At 39.7% G+C, this 22,014-nt stretch overlaps 1 protein-coding gene across 1 annotated transcript; it reads right to left on the bottom strand.

Annotated features, from left to right (window-relative positions):
• Positions 1 to 9: 9 nt before the first annotated feature.
• On the bottom strand, positions 10 to 10,552 carry LOC117597089 (sialoadhesin-like). Its single transcript, XM_053233338.1, has 10 exons — positions 10,522 to 10,552; positions 9,216 to 9,251; positions 8,225 to 8,509; positions 7,129 to 7,464; positions 4,677 to 4,952; positions 4,000 to 4,248; positions 3,785 to 3,904; positions 2,586 to 2,678; positions 1,807 to 1,890; positions 10 to 1,124 (listed from the first exon to the last, which is right to left on the bottom strand). The coding sequence occupies exons 1-10, from the start codon at positions 10,550 to 10,552 to the stop codon at positions 1,066 to 1,068; spliced, it is 1,569 nt and encodes a 522-aa protein (XP_053089313.1). The 3' UTR covers positions 10 to 1,065.
• Positions 10,553 to 22,014: the final 11,462 nt, after the last annotated feature.

Here is a 22,014-nt window from a genome sequence, read left to right as displayed (position 1 = left end):
TCAATTTTATTTGTATAGTGCACTTAACAGACATTGTTACAAAGCAGCTTTAAAGAAATCCAAGTATAGTTTAAGTTCCTTAGTAAGCAAGCCAGATGTGACAGTATCAAGGAAAAACTCCCTGAGACCTTAAATCTTGACGTTTGAATGAGATCCCTGACCTACAATTGTTTACATCCAAAAAAGCTGCTGTTCTCACTGCATGACAAGTTGAAAATTTGTAAACAAAAGAGTGATTTTTAGTAACTGTGAAAAACACTGTAAAAATTTACTGCAACTAATACTTACTACAACTCACGAAGTATATTTATCAAGATAACCAAGCTGAATAGGTAACTTTTAATAAATCTGGATTTAAAAACTCATATAGGGATTGCGTTCCTGATGATGTCTGAACACTGTTCCAGAGATTGGGACTGATAGAAGAGAAACACTTCCATGATTTTCACAAACAGTACATCTCCTGGGAAACACTGATGTTTTGGCCCCTGCAGGTTCATCAGTCAGTGGATGATGTTGGCAAATTTTCCATGTTATTTCCAGATTTTTGGCGCCATGTACCAGTATATCATCAGCCGAGTTTAGAAAATAGCAGTCTAACAGCTGCGCATTTTGAAAAAAAAAAAAAAAAACAAAACAGAAAATGCAGTTTTCTAGCTATCCATCTGATAACTATGGCTCCATCAGCATATATGGTTCACTGCAGACAGAAAAATAGATCACATAAATACATTTATAAATACATTTCTCTTGATTTTGCTTGATTTTGATGTTACTAACTTTTTGAATCAGTGACCGGGGCAACAAATCAGTTATTAATTGGTGTGTTAGTATTTTGCATGTTCATAGCTGGGCCAAGTAGAATGAGAAAATGGAAAGTTATCTAGACAGCTACCAAACTAACATGGATGGACTCTTCTGGCCAAACATTTTCTATGAGGTGGGGTTTTATGTACATGGAAAAGTGCTAGTTGTCAAATTCCACTCAATGCACCTTTAAAAATATTTCTTATTTCATGGTGTTTGGTTTGTATTTTAAGATTTATACTGTAAATGTCATGAGTCTTACTTCATGTTCTGCTTCATCACTGAGTAGACAATATCGTTGCCCACACCGGTCTTTTCTAGTGGGAATCAAGATATCCTGAATTAATCTCCTGAAAACTTACAAACATTCTAATTTATAAAATAGAACATAATCTGGATATTACATTACACACAATTAAAATCTATTATACCACTGTTCAGTTCTGGGTTATGATTGGACAGAAGGTATTGATTAATTTTCTATAACAGCAGCTCTGACAGTCTGACAGTGACAGCTGCAAATCAGGTTTATATTAATGCTATTATTCTAATATGTTATCACTTCTATAGTAACAGCTCATTCACAGGAACTTTTACAATGAATATTCCACTTAATCTAATGCAAATTATGTAAATAAACGGATTAAGAGATATGTTGCTATTTAAAAAAGAAAAACGTGAGTCTTGATGTCTTTTCTGTAAGAACTTGTGAGGGAACGACTGGTTATAGCTGCTATAACACAAGTGAGAACAGGGTTTAAAATATGTAGTTGTTGGCAAAATGCTGTGGTATAAGAGGAATAAAAGACTTCAGAACATGCTGTTATAGAAAAATAATCAACTTCAGGGTGGTAACAGGAAGTCCACCATATCATATCACCCTGTTGTTGATTATTTTCCTATGACAGCAAGACACAGAGTGTTTTATTCATTACATAAAGCAAGATTAGATGTCAGGTGATCCATTGCACAAAATTAAGTTTCTTCATTTTGCTCTACCTTTTATTCTCTTTTTTTTATTCATCGGTTTTAGTTCAACGTCAATGTAAGTCACAAAAGTAACGCTGGGTTCAGCATCAGCACCTGTAGTAGCAGAGAACAAAACCATCCCAATGATCTTTAGACGTGTAATACACAAGTCATACCTCATAAACATAAACATAAGGCTTGTGGGCAGTGGTAGCTCAGTGGTTAAGATGTTGGACTTCTGATCAAAATCTCATTTTAAATCCCAGCTTTGCCAAGCTGCTGCTGAACCTTGACTCTTGAGTAAGGCCCTGAACCCTCGACTTCTCAGTTGTCTTTATTATTCAGCATGTTGCATCTTTGAAAAATGAATGGTTGGTGATGGAACAACTGTTTCTAGCTGTTATCATGTTAGTTAGAACATTAACTTGTCTTGAGGACATTTTACAAGATTAAATATAACTATAAATGAATAAAAGTATGACGTGTCATTCTTTGATAAATTAAAAATGGTCAGTGATGAATTGTTGTGGTATAAGAGGAATACAACACTTAGGGAAATGCTGTTATAGGGAAAAAAATAATGAATCAAGGTGGTAACATTAATTCAGCTTAATTACATTACCTGTCCCTATTTTCCTGTAACAGCATGACACAATGTTTTATTCTGTACAAAGGTAATAAAATAATTAAATTTATTAAAACTATTTGTTGCTTATTAGAAGGATTATAATTTTACAATAAATGACAAAGAAATATTTGATTTTTTATGAACAGATGTAGAAATAAACAGTCAATAGACAGTGTCTGACCAGCCTGAAGTGGTGTGTGTCGTGACTGAGAGTCTTCAGCTCCTGACCGGCTCTGATTCTGCTCTGATGTCTGATTGGTTTTCTGCTGCTTTTCTGTAGAGGGAGACAGATTCTACATCTGAACAGGGTGCAAATAGTGAAGGAAACACTTACTGAGCTCTCATTACAGCACAAAAAACAGGGTAATGGCAGAAAAACAACTAAAGAGTTAGTAAAAGTTACAAATAATAAATATGTACATAATACTAATAACAGTGTGTAGTTAGAGCATATTTAATACTAAGTCATATTTAATATTAAATAAAAAAGATTTCAAAAAGAAGTCTTCATTATTTGAGGAGTTTGAATATGAGTATGACAGGAAAGAATTCTGTGATCATCCAATTTAGTTGTCTTGCGTGGTCTTCCAGGCCTTTTGGAGTCACTGAGTTTGCCAGTGCATTCCTTATTTTTAAGAATGTACCAAATTGTTGATTAGGTCACTCCAAAAGTTTCTGCTATCTCTCTGATAGGTCTGGTTTGTTTTTTTCAGCCTAATGATGGCCTCCTTCACTTTCACTGACACCTCTTTGGACCGCATATTGAGAGTTCCCATGAACAGCTACCAAATGCAAATTCACCTCAGAATCAGCTGCAGACCTTTTATCTCCTTAACCTGTCATAAAATAATGAGGAAACATGCCACACCTGGCCATAAAACTGCTTACGGTCAAACGGTTAATGCAATATTTTTTGTTAAACCCCTTAAATTAAGAACAAAAGCAAAATTCCGAAAATTATTTCACTGTCCAAATACTTATGGACCCGACTGTGTGCATTTAAAATGTTACAATTAGTATTTCCATATTTAATATGTGCAACTACATTTTATACAATCTACACTGTATATACTGTGTTTCAGAGGATTTTTCATAGACCGTGTGGACTGAATTAAAGAACTGGCAAGTACAAAGGAGGGAGAGTGTGTGTTATGAACAGCAAAGCTTGGTGCAACCACCAGAATATACAAACACGCAAGACCTTCTGTACTTCCCAGTCATGAGGAGTGTGCTGGTCAGACCATTCAGACGCAACACTCCAAGATTGTTTTGATCACGTGGACGGAACTATGTAATCTGTGATGTGACAATATATTCTAAAGTCTACTCTTTATAAGTCCTGATTATTTTGCACATAATTTAGCTAAGCAGTTGTCAAACCTTTCCTTCTTTTGCTGCACCACAGCAGGATAAATGAGATCATTAAAGAGATGAACAAAAACAAAAAGGCCAAACTCAGTCCCACAGCCATTCCTACTGTTCTTCCACTGGATCTAGAACCTAGGAGAAAGAAAGAGAGCAGAATTTGCATTTAAACACTGCAAAGAATTGTACTGTTAAAGAGAGAATCGAATCAAAAGAAATGGATTTCCTACATCTGACTGAGAGCCAGCTTTTCAGTGACTCTCCTCTCTCTGGGTGTTTACAGTGATAGAAACCTTCATCCGACTTTGAGACAGTTTGGATGATCATCTCTCCTGTAGTCTGTGTCTGGAGAACTGCTCCATCTTTATAGAAATCAGCTCGGAGGTTTGAGGGCTTTGTGAAGCGATATAAACAGCGTAGAGTCAGAGGATGTCCCTCAGTCATGGGATGGACAGGACTCTCCAGGATCACATCACCATCTAGTACAGGGAAAATCACATGTACAACATAATATGATTCCAAGGAAATCCACACACTATGAGCTGTTTAGATAATATAAATGGAAGTTTTCTAATTTACCTGTGTATAGATTAGTACACACTAAACCTGTGGATTCAGCAGGACCAAACCTGTGGAACTATCCACTGAGAAAACATTTGACTGTGCAATCCTGCTGCTGTTTTTAGAATTTGAGATGCATCGATACTGATACTGGTATCTGTCTGATACACATTTAATCATACCTGCACTCAAAAATTTTCCAACTTGACTACTTACAGTTATTATAAATGCTACAACACCCCAGCACGAGGAGTTACAGAATTAGAGAAATTACAGGTAATGTACTGAGATAAACAGGTTTTGTGTTTGTTGAATGGTTCTCCCAAAGGGAGACTCAGAGACTCACCATACACTGTGATGTTGACAGGATTACTGCTACCTTCAGATTCTGAGTGGCACCAGTAAACTCCAGAGTGAAATGTATGGATGGAACTGATTTTACATGTAGATCCTGTAACTGATCCCCACTGTGAACAATCTGACACTCTCTGATTGTGTGCATATCGTCTCACTGTCCATCCAGTAGAGTTACTCTGGTCCTCACAGCTCAGTGAGAGAGAGTCATCAGTAAAGTGTTGAGTTCTGCTGGGATTGATGATCAGAGAGAATGGAGGAGCTTCACCTTAAAAACAGAAAAATGTAATTCATTTATGTATTTATGTTTTTTTAAATTGTGTTTTCATAACTTGGCATAACTACTTCATGGCATAACAGCACTGAACACATTTATACCTCATTTAATTAAACAGTGCTATTTGAATGAGAAAAATCCTCTACAGTACTCAGGGCTATTCAACTGCCTTAAACAGTCTTCAATCAGTTATAAATCTCCATGACCCATATTCAGAGTCAGCAACTTAAGTCCAAAGGTTAGGTCAGTATTTATAAGGGGAAATTTACATGTATTCCGAGTATGGTTACATAGCTGATTTAAGTCAATTTTCTAAGTGAGTTTTCTTGATAAGAAGCATGCAACACATGGCGTTTCAATAGTGCCTTGTCTGCTACCTTCAAATCCTGATTACTTGCCTTTAAGCCCAGAAAAAAACCATAAAAATAGAAAATGTGGACTGAAGAATGAAATGTCATTTTTTTTCTTGCTGTCAAATGTAATATGATGTAAAATAAAAACAATAATTAAAAAATGAAAAATATAAAATACTTTTATGATGATTTAATTATGATTGTGAGAAGATGGCAGTCATTAAAATAAATCTAATAGTTTAGTGTATTGCCAATATATTGCTGAATGAATACTCCTAGATGGATGTAGAATCAGGTGTGTGTGTGTGTAGAAGATTCTGGAGACACACAGATTTTCCACAGAGCTTTGGACTCACTTTTATTTTGGCCAGAGCGTTCAGCATGAATTCACCACAAAACAAAAATAAGCAACCCATAGGGTCAACACCAGCTCATGGTGTTTGCCTTGTTCAAGTTCACATTCAAGCTTACACTGTGAGTGTGTGTATATTGCAGGCTCTGCCAGCTCTGTCACTCTTTAATTCAACATAATGGCTTCCACACTCTTAATTCAGCAGTTTATAAAATAGCACTTGACCCAGCAAAAAAATATTTATTTATATTACACTCCGGCAGTTACTCGGGCATGTCAGGTGGCAGATACAGATGCAGATGCAGGTAAACAAAAGCTTTATTAAGCAAACTTGCAGGCAAATCCAAAATGTGAGACAAAAACAAGGTGAGTGAAAAGGCAAAGGTCAAGTGACGAACAGCATAAACTGGGCTAGGCAAAGAGAGACTGAAAACTGTAACAGAAACAAGATCAAAACCAGAAGGGACTATGACTAAAGATAAGGCTTGGCAACAACTGGTACAAAAACACAGAGCATATACTTTGTGATGACCTGAATGATGACTAAAGACTTCCGTCTTCCTAAAGTACTTAAATTAGCACTTAAAAAAATTATATAGTCTGAGCATGTGTTACTATATTACCTCCCCAACAGAGTTTTTGAACTGATAGTATTCCTAGTTTGTGACCTAGCAAGCCAGTATCAGAATATACTTATTGATAGAGACTTCAAAGCACTTTTGTAAGTCGCTCTGGATAAGATCATCTGCCAAATGCCATAAAAGTAAATGTAAATGAATGACTGTGAGTCCTTATAAACTGTGGCTGTGTAATTGAGCCCAGGTGCTTGTAATCAGTAATCAGGTGAGTTTGAATGTGTGTGATGGGAATTGGAGTCCTTGGCGGCCCTGTTTGTAGGCCATGTGGTGTTATGGGTACTGCTGTAATCGGATGCCGATTCAAGATACTAAATTAAGGTCATGAAATCTGAGCACACATCTGCTTACAGCTCACTTTAAGTCAATTCATAATTTTATTTTTTTATAAAAAAAAATCAGTCAGTGAATTAAGCAGTGTCTCTGTTTAAGATGTGTCTCCTCTGTGTAAAAAAAAAAAAAAAAAAAAAAAAAAAAAAAAAAATTTTTTTGTACTTTAAAGGGATTATATTATTAATTGTGTCATAACTATGTATTTAATATTAGGCTTAAATGGCATTCCACTGTCTTTGAGTGTATTTACAGACAAAATAAAAACGTCAGCATGACACCATGATTACATCAAACTGACAGTGGCACTGGACTTAATACTACTTCTATGTCAGAATTGTGTGTAATGCATTTGCATAATGTGTAAGTCCTCACTATGTGCATATAACTGAATACTAAACTGAATTAGTAAAATATTAGTAGTAAAATTAATCTGGTCTTCCACTTGCACATCCACGGCTTACACCCAACCCAGTAGTGTTGTTATTTTTCCTCACCAGTGATCCATAGTGGCTGTGGATTGCTGTACTGTGTGTGAACGGCTGGTTCTCCTCTCTCTCCTCTGCACATATAAACTCCTGTGTGATGAAGAGCAGCAGGATTGAGAGTGTAGGAGCCTCCAGATCCTCTGCTGCTGTCTGAGAGGAGCTCCACATACATGATATAGCCACGATTATTTTTTATTTGAGTTAAGCCATTTCTGTAGGGAACAGTTGTATACCAGCTGAATGTCCAGTCTGTAGAGGAGTCTGTAACCTCACAGCTTAGAGTCACTGAGTCTCCATCAGTCAGCCAGCTCTGTGGAGATACACTCAGTACTGCCCGTGGTCTCTCTGTTACACAGGAAATACAAAATGATTTAATCTGTAGAGTTATTGACTTTTATAGAAAAATACTGAGTGGCAGGGTGGTGTGATGAAGTGGAATTACTGTTACCTCCCCTAAGATTATTTTCCTAACAGCATGTCCTGTGTTTTAGTGTAAAAGTTTTATTCCTTTTGTCCCACAGCCAGTTGCCAACAATTACAATAAATTAATTAATAAATGACACCTCACACTTTTCATCCATTCATATTTACATTTAATATAACATTTTATAGTCTGCAAAAAGAGGTTAGTTCCTATCACTATCATGTAAGTTATAGCAGCTATAAACAGTCTTTCCCACTTACTCTGTCTTTTAGTTAATAAGCCAAAAACTTGTCATGTTACTAAAAAAGCACAAAGCATAAACTCTTTTGTCCTGAAGATTTTCCCGTGTTGAAAAATATATAGCTAAAGTTAAATTAAAGTTACCTCTGTCTCCGCTGACACTGGAGACTCTTTCCATAAATTTTAAATAAAAGTATCCTTACAGAAAACTTCTACATAACAACAATTACACATTTTTCTTTGTTAAATAACAATATGTTTTTAATCTTTAGCCTTGGATCTCACCAGTCGCAGATAACAATACTTTTTAAATTTAGATTTTCAAGATAAAAAATAATATAGTATAAACTATAGAATAATTGGGAATTGCAAAAAATTATGCCAAATTTTTATTCACACTTGTCTAACCTGTGGTAAAAAATGTGAAAAATCATGACATACCTCTCGCTGTAATCTTGACTGGATCACTGAGCATTGTGTAGGAGTTTCCCAATGTGTTTTGCCTATGTGCTATACACTTGTACACTGTTTCTTCTGCCTTATTGACTGTCACACTGAGTGTGTTGGAGTCTCTAGCTACAGTGTTCAGAAGCTGTAACTGCTGATTATATTTGTACCAGAGAAACTCCCATCCAGTCGACTGCTGCAGCTCACAGCTCAGAGTGATGGTGTCTCCAGTGTAGACGGAGCTCTGAGGATTCACTCTCACAGTCGGTTTGGGTTTTGCTGTTGGTATGAAATGATGAAGGTGTCAGAGCTGCTTTTCACTTTACAACATAAGCAGTAGATTCACTGTGTTTTAACATATGCTTTGTGTCTAAAACAAACATGATTCAAGATGTTATAATTGTATGTTTTCTTATATAGTTTGTATGCAGTATATTGTCAATGTAAAGAAATTCATGATTGGATCGAAGCATTAAACCACTGTATTTGCTTATGTTAGATTGCTATATCATGCATCCTGCACAAATCCACGTATAGTATCAGACCAGAAACTGATATCCCTATCGTTATTGATGTATCCCTATAGTAAACATACAATTTGAAATACTGACTAAACAAATGTCTAATTAAATGACCACAGTGAAACTGTAGTAAAACTATTTTTTCATATCTGAATTTTGTTAGTCATTCTTTTCTTATTTTATAAGACTATTCATCTTAAGTGAAAGTATTTCTCGTAAAAAAGAGCAGTAAATCAAGAGCCATGCAGTGGGTGAATTTACCAAGAGCACAAACTGAGTATAAACATGAGATGGTTTGAGAGCAAAGGAAAAAAAATAGCTGAGTTAAAATTACTTCCTTTATTTAGAGCTATAAAAACTGTTAATAATGTATTAACAAATTGACAAATTCTGCACAACCTTCTCAGTCCAAATACAAATCAGACATGTACTCAACATAAAGAATAAATAGGTATATAAATCACCTTGAGGATGTGCTACTGGTATGCATGAAATCAGCACTGAAAAGGGAACAGAATAAGAGAACATGACATAAACATGGAACTGACTCATTATGTTAGCAGTCTAGCACATTTTAGACACACCAAACTCAAAAGATTAAATCTTAATCAAGAAATCTAACAAAACCATCTGTAAGAAATCCCTTTTGAGATGTCTCAATAATAAATAAAATAATAATAATAATAATAATAATAATAATAATAAACTACAGTAATTTACATAAATGTCACTATTCTTCTCATTATGTCTACAGTGGACAGAAAGTGAATACACTCCCTTTACCTATTTTCACATTTCCAGCCTATAAACTGGGATTAACATAGATTAAACATTATAATCTTACAATCAAACATTACGTCTGTGGACAGAGAGGAGGAGGAGGACTGAACAAGCAGGTATTGTGTGATGATTCTCACCTGTGTGTGCTTATAGCCAGTCTACTTATATGTGCTTTGTTTGTCTTTGCAGTCAACACTGTGGCTGAGACAGAGACAAAGAGTTGCTTACACTACATGCACCAGCATGTGGCGAAATTTAACTTGAACCTGAACTTGAACGTGAATGAGGCAAAAGCCACACAGCATTGAGAGGACTTTTTTTTTATATAGTGGCTTGTTAGAAACAAGGTGGATGTTCTGGAGTGACCTGGTCAAACTCTGACATAAATCCAGTAGAAAATCTAAGGAATGAAGGTTGCTGTCCATCAGTGAAAACCAAAAAAAAAAAAAAACATCTCCTGCCTTGAACAGTTTGCAAAGAGCAGTAGGGGAAGATCTTTAAATCCAAGTATGCCAACCTTGTGCAGAGCAACCCAAAACTGGTAGCTGTACTCGTTGCCAAAGGTGCATCCTCCAAGTATTGACTCTCAGGGGTATACTTAAGAAATGAGGAGATTTCAGTTCTGTCAAGTAAATGCTCTCTTTTTTCCAAATGAAAATGAATTCACTGCATTCATATGGTATGCTGTGTTGTTTGGATCAGGGAAAACAAGTACCATTTAAATCTATGAAGTTTTCAGAACCTGACACAACTAAATGTTCAAATTTTGTGTATTCATTTTCTATCCACTGTGTATTTTACTTTATTTCTGTTTATTGCAAATAACTACATATGCAGCAGATGCTATTACTGAAGAGTGATAATCTTAGCACTGGGACATAAAAGCAACAGGCACTGTAATATTATGTACTAAAGACAAGCTCATCACTCAGGACATTCAGACTGCAGATCACTCACTCTAATGAAGACACAAAGAGAACATTTACTCACAGAGCATCACAGGGAGTGGACTGAGCTCCATCCTGTCTCTCTAATGACTGACTGACTGACAGACGGAGCAGAGGTGTGTGTTAAAACTTTTACACATTCTGTGTTTATTTCTGTCAAATCACAGTACTAGAGAAAAGAGACAGAGATGAGTGTGTGAGATTTTTAACTTCTCTTTTAGTACAGACAGACACTGTACCTGCTCTTCCTTCCTCTTTATGGAAAAAATTCAAACACTTGCTGTTTCTCTCTAACACCCTCAGACAAAATAGGACAAGTGACAGGAGAGGAGTTAGACAAATTTCACCTTAGAGATTATAAAAATATTGTTTTAGCTAGCCACATTGTAGATAGTGAGCACTTTTTGTGTGTTTTCCCTACATGCTAAGGGGGGTGGGGGGTGGGGACAGGGACACAGTGGTTATGGTGGCGTCCAGCGGTTGAAAAGCAAAACCAAAAATGTCTTTGATGCCCTCTAGTGGTAACTACAGTACATTTTTAATCCTGACCTTATCCACATTGTAATGGTTAAAAAAAGACCTCTTTAACATACATTTGATCACCCTTTCAGTCTGCTCATGTACACTATGAATAGTGTGTACACACCTGTGTGTTGGCGAAGCTAAAATGGCAATCATTCAGTTAACTTAAAAGAGACATTATTTATTTATTAATTTATTTAAGGTTAGATTAGGTTAGGTTAAAATTTATTGTCATTGTCAGAGTACAGAGACAACGAAATGCACTAAGCATCCAACCAGTAATGCAAATAGTAACAGTGTATAGGTAAAGGTAAACAATATGATGCACACCAGTAATGCAAATGGAAATTATGGTGCAGTTAGTTGAGATAAACAGTATGCAGGTAGTGGTAAGCAGCAGCTATGTTCCAGTGATGTGTTGGGCAGTTTTCACTACCCGTTGTAGTGCCTTCTGGTAACACACTGTGCAGTCGTTGTACCATACTGTGATGCAGTTTGTAAGGATGCTCTCAATGGTACAGCGATAGAGGTTCACCATGATCTGAGGAGCAAGGTGAGCTTTCTTCAATCTCCCCCAAAAGTACAGGCAATGTTGCGCCTTTTTGAGAAGAGAGGAAGTGTTAAGGTTCCAGAAAAGGTCATTGGAGATGTTGACACCCAGAAACCTAAAGCTAGAGACCAGCTCTACCTCAGTCTTGTAACAAGGATAGGGGTGTGTTTGTGGAACCTCAAGGACTTCCAGTAGTCCACAATCAGTTCTTTGGTTTTCTGGGTGCTAAGGTTGAGGTTGTTATTAGCAGACCATTTTACCAGATGCTGAACCTCTTCCCTGTAGGCTGTCTTGTCCTCATCTCTGATCAGGCCAACCAATGGAGTGTCATCTGTGAACTTGATTATGGAGTTGGAGCTGTGCACAGGTATGCAGTCGGAGGTGAAGAGGGAGTAGAGGAGAGGACTCAGCACGCAGCCTTGTGGTACGCCGGTGTTTAGGATCATGGTGGAGGAGGAGAGGGGGAGAGTGGAGAGCTGACCTAATGACATCCCATGTTGACCCGTTATGACAATAAGCATACTGATGGGGATCCAGTGATGGTTGTAGGCAGGCTTTCAGATGAGAAAGAACCAGCTCCTCAAAGCACTTAGCAATGATGGGGGTAAGAGTGACTGGACAGATGTCGTTGAGTGCTGTTGCAGCACCATTTTTTGGTATTGGCACAATAGTGGCAGTTTTGAAGGAGGTTGGGACAAATGCTTGGGCCAGCGATAAGTTGAATATATCTGTGAAAACTGCGGCCAGCTGCTCAGCACATGCTCTGAACACCCGGCCTGGGATGCCATCGGGGATGGCAGCCTTGCGTATGTCCACCCTGCTCAGGATGGAGCACACATCTCTGGTGGAGAGAGACAGTTGGGGCTCATGAGGATGTTTAACCCTGGAAAAGATCCCAGTGCTTGGAAGACAGCTTGTCTTGTTCCATCCAGTTGCCCTCATATCACATGTGATGAAGGTGCTGGAGAGACTAGTGCTGGCCCATCTTTGAAAACAGGTGAACACAGCACTGGACCCTCTTCAGATCTTGGATAAGATACAAGATGGCGGTGTGGCAGTAGCACGCAGTGGCCACTCTGGATCCAAAATGGTGCTATTTTTGTCTTTAGTCAGACTTTTAACGGCACATGGACATCGGAGCTACCGGTGTTCATGTATACCACCACCAGACACTCATAAGTTTCAGAAATAAAGCTACAGCTGTTCTGCATGATGATCTGCTGGAGAAGCTACGCGATCTCAGCTTGCTGTGGGGACCAGGCCTCCAGCCCTCTGCTTCACCTGATGCCAGTGGCCGGGGGAGGCGACGTCGCAAGCAGTGAGCGAGAAAGCAGAAGCGCGGCAAGAGATCGGGGGTCTGTGCTAGGCTAAAAACAAACCCTAGCCGGCTGGCTCTCCCGTCCATCCTGCTCTCCAAAGTCTGCTCCCTGGACAATAAATTGGATTACATCCGACTCCAGCAAACTACGCGGCGTGAGTTTAGAGACTGCTGCATCTTTGTTTTCACGGAGATGTGGCACAGCAACAGAGTTACAGACACCGCCATTCAGCTAGATGGGCTAGCATTGTTTCATGCTGACAGAAACACAGCTCTGTGCGGTAAGGCTTGCGGAGGTGGCTTGTGTGTTTAACATCAACATGGAATGGTGCAAGAACTCGGTGCTAGTTTCTAGCTACTGCTCATCGCTGGTGGGGTTTGTGACTGTTAGATGCAGACCATTTTATTTACCACGGGAATTCACCACCGTCCTCATAATCGGTGTATACATTCCCCCCAGCGCTAATGCTAAAGACGCACTCTGTGAACTGTATGGGGCTATTAGCGAGCTGCAGAATTCACACCCTGATGGACTGTTTATTGTTGCCAGAGATTTCAACCATGCACATCTCATGTCAGTGCTCCCTAAATTCCATCAGCATTTGGAATTTGCAACGAGAGGGAAGCACATGCTGGATCCTGTTTACACAAACATCCCCGGCGCGTACCGGGCAGAGTCCCGCCCCTACCTCGGCTACTCAGCTCACATCTCTGTTATGCTAATCCCAGCATACAGATTGCTAGTCAGACGCTCCAAAACCTGGCCAGCAGGAGCCATCTCTGCTCTTCTGGACTCTTTTGAACACACTGACTGGCACATGTTCAGGGAAGCTGCAACTGACGGCGACTTCACCAACTTGGAGGAATACGCGACATCAGTGACCAGCTATATCAGCAAGTGCATTGATGACATCACGGTCTCCAAGATCATCACCACACGCTCCAACCAGAAGCCGTGGATGACTGCAGAGGTGCATGCGCTACTGAGGACCCGAGACTCCGCCTTCAGAGCAGGTGACAAGGTGGCCCTAAAAACAGTGAGGGCCAAACTGTCCCAGGCCATCAGAGAGGCAAAGCGCATGCACGCACAGAGTATCCACAACCACTTCAAGGCCAGCGGAGACACGCGGCGCATGTGGCAGGGCATCCAGGGCATCACCAACTACGGGACAACATCACCTGCCTGTGACAGTGATGCCTCCCTCCCAGATGCACTGAACAACTTCTACGCTCGGTTTGAGGCACAGAATGATGTGACGGCGAGGAAGACCACCCCTTCTCCCAATAACCAGGTGTTGTGCCTAACCACGGCCGATGTGAGGAAGACTCCACACAGAGTCAACCTGCAGAAGGCTGCTGGACCAGACAACATTCATGGCAGAGTGCTCAGAGGATGTGCAGACCAGCAGATGTTTTCACAGACACCTTCAACACCTCACTGAGCAGCGCCGTTGTTCCGACATGCTTCAAGGCCACCACCATCATCCCTTTGCCAAAAAAGTCTTCAGTGTCCTGCCTCAACGAATGACGAGTCAGCATATAGGGAGGAGGTGCAGCGGCTAACGGACTGGTGCAGAGCCAATAACCTGTCTCTAAATGTGGACAAAACTAAAGAGATGGTTTTTGACTTGGTGGAATTGCACCATCTCGGATCACAAGACCCTTCAGCGAATAGTGTGAATAGTGCGAATAGAAGATCATCTGGGTCTCTCTTCCCTCCATCTCAGACACTTACACCTCATGCTGCATCCACAAAGCCACTAGCATTGTGGATGACCCCACACACCCCTCTCACACACTCTTCACCCTCCTGCTACAAATATTTATTATACTGTACATAGGCTGCTACTTCTTATGTTTACACTATTTCAGCAACTTATATTGTACTCTTTGCACTATTGTAAGTGGATTCACTTTCTAATAGAACTGTGTACTGGTCGGCGCTGCACTGGGACTTACTGTGCCCATTGTCTATCCCAGTAGTCATTGTACTGTCTTGTGCTGTCTGCACATGTTTGCACTTGTGCACTTTATGTGTACATTTATATAGTCCCTTGTAGTTCTGTGTTGTTCTGTGTTTGTCTTATGTAGCACCTTGGTCCTGGAGAAATGTTGTTTCATTTCACTATGTACTAACTGGCTGTAAATGGTTGAAATGACAATAAACTCCACTTAACTTGACTTGACTTCAGTTTGTCTACAAATCACAGCTGGGAGTGGAAGATGTCATCACCTGCCTGCTTCAGTGAGCATGCTCACACCTCACTGCGGCTGGAGGTATTGTGAGAATCATGTTCTTTGATTTCTCACATGCCTTCAATACTATACAATGCCTCTTCTGCTATGGGATAAACTGCTGACAATGCAGGTGGACAGGGCCACTATATGATGGATAATGGACTACCTGTCTGACAGGCCCCAGTTTGTTAGATTGGGTAGCATCATGTCTGAATGGGTAGTGAGTAGTACAGGAGCAATGCAAGGGACTGTTCTGTTTCCATTCCTGTTCACACTTTACACCTTGGACTTCCAATACAACACTGAGTCATGCCACTTGCAGAGGTTCTCTAATGAGTCTGCAGTGGTAGGATGTATTAAGGATGGGCAGGAGGCAGAGTACAGGATGGTGGTGGACAGATTTGTGGAGTGGTGTGAAAACAACAAACTGCTACTCAACATGTTCAAGACCAAGGAGTTGGTGGTGGACTTTAGGAGGAAGAAGATAGCATCCCAGCCAAGGGAGAAGAAGTCATGGTGGTCAGCAATTATAAATACCTTGGTATCCACCTCAACAACAGTCTGGACTGGAGGACCAACAGCGAGCTAGTCTACAAGAAGAGTAAAAGCAGACTCTACTTCCTAAGGAAAACTCAGATCCTTCAATGTATGTACCAAATTGCTGGAGACCTTCTACCAGTCTGTGGTTGCAAGTACAATATTCTTTGCTGCAATCAGTTGGGGAAGCAGCATCGGAGCTGGCAATGCAAAGAAGCTGAATAAGCTAATCAGGAAAGCTGCAAACTCGACACCCTGAAGATGGTGGTGGAAAGGTGGATGATGGACATAATTGAAAGGATCATAGACAATAGCAAACACCTCCTCCATGCCACATTGGCTAAACAGCAGAGCTTCTTCTCCAGTAGACTACAGCAGCTTCGCTGTAACAAGGAAAGGTAGTCATTTTTACAAAGGTTGCCAAGAAGTCATTTTTGTCCACTGATATTTGACCCTACAGTGAGTCAACAACGAGGTCGGAGAGTTACACTATATTACCAAAAGTATTTGGTCACCTGCCTTGACTCACATATGAACTTAAGTGCCATCCCATTCCTAACCCATAGATTTCAATATGATGTCGGTCCACCTTTTGCAGCTATTACAGCTTCAACTCTTCTGGGAAGGCTGTCCACAAGGTTGAGGAGTGTGTTTATAGGAATTTTTGACCATTCTTCCAAAAGCGCATTGGTCAGGTCACACACTGATGTTGGTCGAGAAGGCCTGGCTCTCAGTCTCCGCTCTAATTCATCCCAAAGGTGTTCTATCGGGTTCAGGTCAGGACTCTGTGCAGGCCAGTCAAGTTCATCCACACCAGACTCTGTCATCCATGTCTTTATGGACCTTGCTTTGTGCAATGGTGCACAGTCATGTTGGAAGAGGAAGGGGCCTGCTCCAAACTGTTCCCACAAGGTTGGGAGCATGGAATTGTCCAAAATGTTTTGGTATCCTGAAGCATTCAAAGTTCCTTTCACTGGAACTAAGGGGCCAAGCCCAACTCCTGAAAAACAACCCCACACCATAATTCCTCCTCCACCAAATTTCACACTCGGCACAATGCAGTCCGAAATGTACCGTTCTCCTGGCAACCTCCAAACCCAGACTCGTCCATCAGATTGCCAGATGGAAAAGCGTGATTTATCACTCCAGAGAACGCGTCTCCACTGCTCTAGAGTCCAGTGGCGGCGTGCTTTACACCACTGCATCCGACGCTTTGCATTGCACTTGGTGATGTGTGGCTTGGATGCAGCTGCTCGGCCATGGAAACCCTTTCCATGAAGCTCTCTGCGTACTGTACTTGGGCTAATCTGAAGGTCACATGAAGTTTGGAGCTCTGTAGCAATTGACTGTGAAGAAAGTCGACGACCTCTTTGCACTATGCGCTTCAGCATCCGCTGACCCCTCTCCGTCAGTTTACGTGGCCTACCACTTCGTGGCTGAGTTGCTGTTGTTCCCAAACTCTTCCATTTTGTTATGATAAAGCTGACAGTTGACTGTGGAATATTTAGGAGCGAGGAAATTTCACGACTGGATTTGTTGCACAGGTGGCATCCTATGACAGTTCCACGCTGGAATTCACTGAGCTCCTGAGAGCGGCCCATTCTTTCACAAATGTTTGTAAAAACAGTCTGCATGCCTAAGTGCTTGATTTTATACACCTGTGGCCAGGCCAAGTGATTAGGACACCTGATACTGAACATTTGGATGGGTGACCGAATACTTTTGGTAATATAGTGTATGTGGACATTGGAGACAATGGACATGTCTACTGATTTTGCATACCCAACTACTACACTGCATAATGCACAACAAATTTTACATAGGGTCACTGCACATTCTTACACACGCAATGCCACTTTACTTATGACTTTACTTACAATTACTGTATATTTTTACTTCCACAATCACTTCCACAACTGCTCATCACACAGGTCTAATGTATACTTTTAGGCCTGCCAACTTGTAACATGTTTCATACAGTTAATCTGTACAGGAATCTTAGTCTGTAAATAACTTGGAGAGCTCCCTTTTGCTCTTGTGCTGTGGCTGTTGTGACCCCAACTTTCCCTTTGGGGATCAGTAAAGTGCTCTCTCTCCCTCTCTCTCTCTCTCTCAGTGTTATATTCAGTAGCTATTGTACATTAAGTGAATGTAATTTGTCCTTCATGGTGTGATGTGAGAGATGAAAAGTAATTATTCTTTCTATTACAGGATCTGTATGAATTTACTCATGTTCATTTCATTCAGTTTTATTAGGTATGTATGTAGGTATGTAAACTATATTTAATTCAGATGTATGATAATATACAGTCAGGTCCGGAAGTATTTGGACAATGGCGGAGTTTTTGTGATTTTGCCTTTATACACCACAATGGATTTGAAATAAACAATCAAGATGTGATAGAAGTGTAGACTTTCAGCTTTATTTTAAGAGGTTGCACAAAAATATGGCATTTACCATTTAGGAATTACAGCCATTTTCAGCAAAGTACCTCCATTTTCAGGGGCTCAAAGGTATTTGGACAAAGTGACATAATTGTAAATATAACCATAATTTTAATACTTGGATGAAAATCCTTTGCAGTCAATGACTGCCTGACGTCTGGAGCCCATGTTCTCAAAACTCAAATTCTGAGTTTCCTCCCTGGAGATGCTTTGCCAGGCCTTTGCCAGGCCTTCACTGCAGCCACCTTACGTTGCTGCTTGTTTGTGGGTCTTTCTGTCTTCAGTCTTGTCTTCAGTAAGTGAAAAGCATGCTCTGTTGGGTTAAGATCAGGCGACTGACTTGGCCATTGAAGAATATTCCATTTCTTTGCCTTCAAAAAGCCTTGAGTTGCTTTCGCAGTATGTTTAGGGTCATTATCCACCTGCACTGTGAAGCAGCGTCCTATCAGTTTTGTAGCATTTGGCCAAATGTGAACAGAGAGTATAGCCCTATACACCTCAGAATCTTGCTACTTCTGTCAGCAGTCACATCATCAATAAACACCAGTGAGCCTGTTCCATTGGCAGCCGTAGATGCCCATGCCATAACACTGTCTCCACCATGTTTGACATATGATGTGTTACATTTTGGATCATGAGCTGTTCCTTTTTTTTGCCATACTTTTCTCTTCCCATCATTCTGGTACAAGTTAATCTTGGTTTCATCAGTCCAAAGAATCTTATTCCAGAACATGGGAGGATGATTTTTTTAGATGTTTTCTGGCAAAGTCTAATCTGGCTTTCCTGTTCTTGAATGTTACCAGTGCACCTCGTTGTAAACCCTCTGTATTTACATTCATGAAGGCATCTCTTGATTGTAGATTTTGACAATGATACTCCTACCTTCTCCAGAGTATTTTTGACTTCTGTTGATGTTGTGAAGGGGTTTGAAGGAAAGGATTCTGCGATCCACCACTTCAGTTGTCTTCTGTGGTCTTCCAGGCCTTTTGATGTTGTTGAGCTCACCAGCGCTTTCTTTCTTTTTAAGAATCTACCCAACTGTTGATTTGGCCATACCTAAGGTTTTTGCTATCTCTCAACATCTCAACATAAACATAGATTTATGTTGTTTTTTCAGCCTAATGATGGCCTCCTTCACTGGCATTGAGATCTCCTTGGACTTCATATTGGTAGCTCCAGTCGAACAGCTGCCAAATGCCAAACTCAATACCTGATATCAACTCCAGACCTTTTATCTGCTTCATTTGTCTTGAAGTAACGAGGGAATGGACCACACCTGGTCAATTAACTTCTTGTCAGTCAATTGTCCAAATACCTTTGAGCCCCTGAAAATGGAAGTACGTTGCTTAAAACGGCAGTAATTGTTAAATGGTAAATGCCATATTTTTGTGGAACCTCTTAAAATAAAGCTGAAAGTCTACACGTCGATTACATCTTGATTGTTTTATTTCAAATCCATTGTGGTAGTGTATAAAGGCAAAATCACAAAAACTCATTGTCCAAATACTTCCAGATCTGTCTGTAAATGTGTTGAACATATTCACAATTAATAATTATGATTATGATTAGTCCTGTGTACAACCTGAAACCTGGACCTGTGACCTGGACCTACTGATCCTCCTGTGCAATGTAGGTTTGCACAGGAGGATCAGTAGATGCAAGCGATATTCTTTCTCACACAAGAGGCAACTAAAAATGAAGGAACTGTGCTGTTATCTATTAAAAAAAAATCATTCAGTCAAATTCAGTAGCCGCTTTATCCTAGTCATGGGTGCGAAGAATATTGAGCATATCTCAGGAGTGCTGGATGAGTCCATTGCAGGAGATCATGCACACATACAGTACATTCACACACATTCGCACCTAGGGGTAATTCGGAGTAACCAATTCACCAACCTGCATGTTTTCAAAAAGCTGGAGGAACCCGACATGGACACGGGCGGAACATGCAACACTCCCCAGAATCGATCCAGGAACTCTGAGGTAGCAACACTACCCACTCCACCACCATACACCCCTTATAAAACCCGTCTAATTAATTATGCACCCTTGTGGACAGTTTTCTATGAAGAGTTTCCAGTTGTGCGAAACTTACTGACTGCTACAAAGCACTGACACTGGAGACTCGTTCCGTAAATGTTACATAAACATCTCTAAAACTACATGCTGTGTTAATTTGATATTTTATATTTCATTTACATGTCTACATTAAACATTTCAACACACGAGGGTGACAGGCTAGTTCTCTGATCTCTAGAAGATAGGGCCAATGGCATATTTTGTGATATTTTTTATTTATATGCATTAAATATATTTTATTTGTGCTTCGCCCTCATTACCTATTCTACAGTACATTATGAAATAGTTTTATTCAGCTGTGAACAGCAGGTTATAGGGTTGAGGTGTTTAGTCAGACACATGTAACCAAATTACAATCTGTGTGCCACATGTTATAATTAATATTTACATTGTTAGTATTGTAACTTGTTTTATTTATTTATTATTATTTATTTTCTTATGTAAATCTACATAGTATTTATGCTCAAGTTTCCATAAGATTTTATTATAGTGAACATTTGAGTTCTCTGGTTTCAGACTGTACATTTTTAATTTTTACATAGTTTTGTTACATAGTTACAATGTTTTATAGTGAGCATTTCTGCAATTCTAAATGTGTTTCCACACCATGTATATGATAAACTCATAGCTCTACTCCCCCTTTTCTCTCCTGTGATTTTACAGTCCTGAAATTCCAGCCTAAAATATTGCAGATATGACATTGCGCCTGTAGAGGGCACTCATTATTCTTTTTGCCATGTGTTGGGAAAACAGCATTGGAATGCATGATTAGCTATAGCGCTTGCAAATGTGTTTTTACGTGCTTTCATTTTGGTTGTTAGGACAAATTGGGATTTTTTTTTACCCTTTTTCACTCTTAAATGGATCGTATACTGTTGCATAAAATACCCACTTTTCTTGAACCAGTATTCAGAGCACTGTTTAAGAAATTAAAATGTCTTGGGCCACCAAAATGCAGCATGCCCCGAAAGAAGGTGACTTAGATTTCTAAAATAGAGGAATTTGTCTCCAGCCTGGACTTCTTAAAAGTATCCTGTAATATTGCATAAGAATCCTGATTTTCTTGTACAAGTCAATGTTAAGAGCAGAGTTTAAAGAGATTAAACCTTCATTGTTAACTGTGTTAACAGTGCATTTTCACAGAGCATCACAGGGAGTGGACTGAGCTACATCCTCTCCCTCTAATGTGTGTTTAAAAAAGTTCAAAGTGAAACTGGTGCCATGTAAACTGATTCTTAGGAAAACCACAAATGGGGAATTTCAAAGAAAAGGGAATCTAGCAAATCTAGCATAGCCAGATTGCCAGGCCAAATGACATGTTTAGAGGAGGTGGGAGGAAACTGGAGAACCCAGAGGAAACCCATGCAGACACAGGGGAGAACATGCACAGAAACTCCACACAGACAGTAACCAGAGCTCATGATAGGCCTGTGAACCTGAGAGCTGTAAAGCAGCAACCACATGTCTTTTCCATGGGAATAATCTTGCTTTAAAAGGTAGAAGAAACATGAATCTTGATCACCTAGTAGGTCCACAATATGGAAGCCTATTTCTGCAAGGTAGGAAAAAAAATTATGGTATAACTTATTTTGGTTTATTTTTGGCAGCAACAGAATGTCAAAATTTGTACTTATTCTCTCAAAATTCTGACTTATCTCATAACTGTTAATTATTTGCATAGACATATCATATATCAAATGTTTGAGATAATAAGTCAAAATTTAGAAATACTGTTGCTGTCAAAAACAAATAATTTTTTTTTCTTTTCTACCTGATGGAAATGAGCTTCCATAGGCACCTCACTGTTTAATTTGCCTCATTAGGAAGGAAATTTAGCTTGTCAATCT

This window comes from Pangasianodon hypophthalmus, chromosome 4, assembly GCF_027358585.1.
Source record: "Pangasianodon hypophthalmus isolate fPanHyp1 chromosome 4, fPanHyp1.pri, whole genome shotgun sequence".
In the NCBI taxonomy this organism is placed as follows: Eukaryota; Metazoa; Chordata; class Actinopteri; order Siluriformes; family Pangasiidae; genus Pangasianodon; species Pangasianodon hypophthalmus.
Note: the sequence above shows the minus strand (reverse complement) of the source record. Positions and strands in the feature narration are given on the sequence as shown.

Excerpts from the sequence above, each read along its gene's own strand:
- LOC117597089 (XM_053233338.1), bottom strand. The coding sequence starts at position 10,552 with ATGGAGCTCAGTCCACTCCCTGTGATGCTCT. Across the intron at positions 4,953-7,128 it reads ACAGCCACTATGGATCACTG|GTGAAGCTCCTCCATTCTCT; the intron begins GTGAGGAAAAAT and ends TCTGTTTTTAAG. Across the intron at positions 3,905-3,999 it reads AAGCTGGCTCTCAGTCAGAT|GTTCTAGATCCAGTGGAAGA; the intron begins GTAGGAAATCCA and ends TCTTTCTCCTAG.